Raw genomic sequence first — 1,141 nt, forward strand, 5'->3', positions numbered from 1 at the left:
TTGTTTTGTACTCTGCGACCATCTACTTCGGCCCCGTCCCTATGCACGTATAAAATTTTCTCCTTATCGAGGACTTGCATGGCAGTATCTGAACCCCCAGTCTCTTACCTGTGCAAATAATAAATAAAATGAATAAAAAAAGAACTGAAATAAATAAATTCAAAAATAGTGTTATCTATTGTTTTTTGTTGTAAAATGAAAAATATTTTTAAAACTATTTGCACTACTGCATTTTACTTGAAACAGATCGTATTAATAATTATATTCTTTTAATTCTTTTATCAATGTGTATTAAACAAACCGAAAAAATACTGATGCAGCCAGTTATAATTTATTTATATTATAATTTTTTTGTTTAAGGAATTAAATCAGCATAACTACTGCTGTTTGCATGAATCTCTGAAAAACAAATAATATTTCTGAATGTTACACAGATACGTTACGAATTTACAGTTTTAAGCTTCAGTTTTTGAAAACTACATTCCATTAGAGGCTATACTTACATCACGCCATTCACAGTTCGTCTTTCTGATTTCCATTTGCAGCACATGTATAGAACTGCTTCGAGAACTGCATTGTTCTGCTTTTACAAGTCTAGACATTATATAATAAGCTTCTTCGTTAGTCGATTCGCTCAGATATAGCTGTAGCTGCTTAGCAATTTCAAGTGCTTTTTCTAAAGGGACCTGAACATGCTCTTCTGATATTTTTGTTTTTAATAATGCTTTTTGCAAGACACTTTGGTTCTTAATTTGTGACAGATCACAATAAGCATCATTTTGTTTTTGCTGTGTAAAATTTTCATCATCGTTGTTGTCAAACAATTCCACAACTGTTGGATTTCTATCCTGAAATCAACAAAAATCAATAATGCATTGCAGAGAGCAATGCAAAATGTATGCAATTCATGCGTAATATAAATTGATAAATGTTCATTTAGTTAATATCTTTTACTCGCTTAGTTTTTAAGAACGGTTAGTTCTTCTTGTATTTATGCATAGATAACATGATTATAAATAATTTAAAAAAATAATTTTTTTATTAAAATTTTTAATTGTTGGTAAATAACAAAGATTTCTTTATAATTTCCCTTTACAATCTTTTCATTAAAAACTTATTTCAGTTGATTGAAGATATTTTT

The 1,141-nt window shown here is 28.6% G+C and overlaps 1 protein-coding gene across 1 annotated transcript; it reads right to left on the reverse strand.

The window, feature by feature from the left end:
• Nucleotides 1–363: 363 nt before the first annotated feature.
• On the reverse strand, nucleotides 364–848 carry Tsp_13646 (conserved hypothetical protein; the record flags this gene model as incomplete). Its single annotated transcript, XM_003369825.1, has 2 exons — nucleotides 364–399; nucleotides 504–848. Coding segments are annotated over 2 exons (381 nt in total), but the record flags the coding sequence as incomplete, so codon positions are not given.
• Nucleotides 849–1,141: the final 293 nt, after the last annotated feature.

Source organism: Trichinella spiralis (genome assembly GCF_000181795.1).
Source record: "Trichinella spiralis strain ISS 195 chromosome Unknown Scfld1437, whole genome shotgun sequence".
Lineage (NCBI taxonomy): Eukaryota > Metazoa > Nematoda > Enoplea > Trichinellida > Trichinellidae > Trichinella > Trichinella spiralis.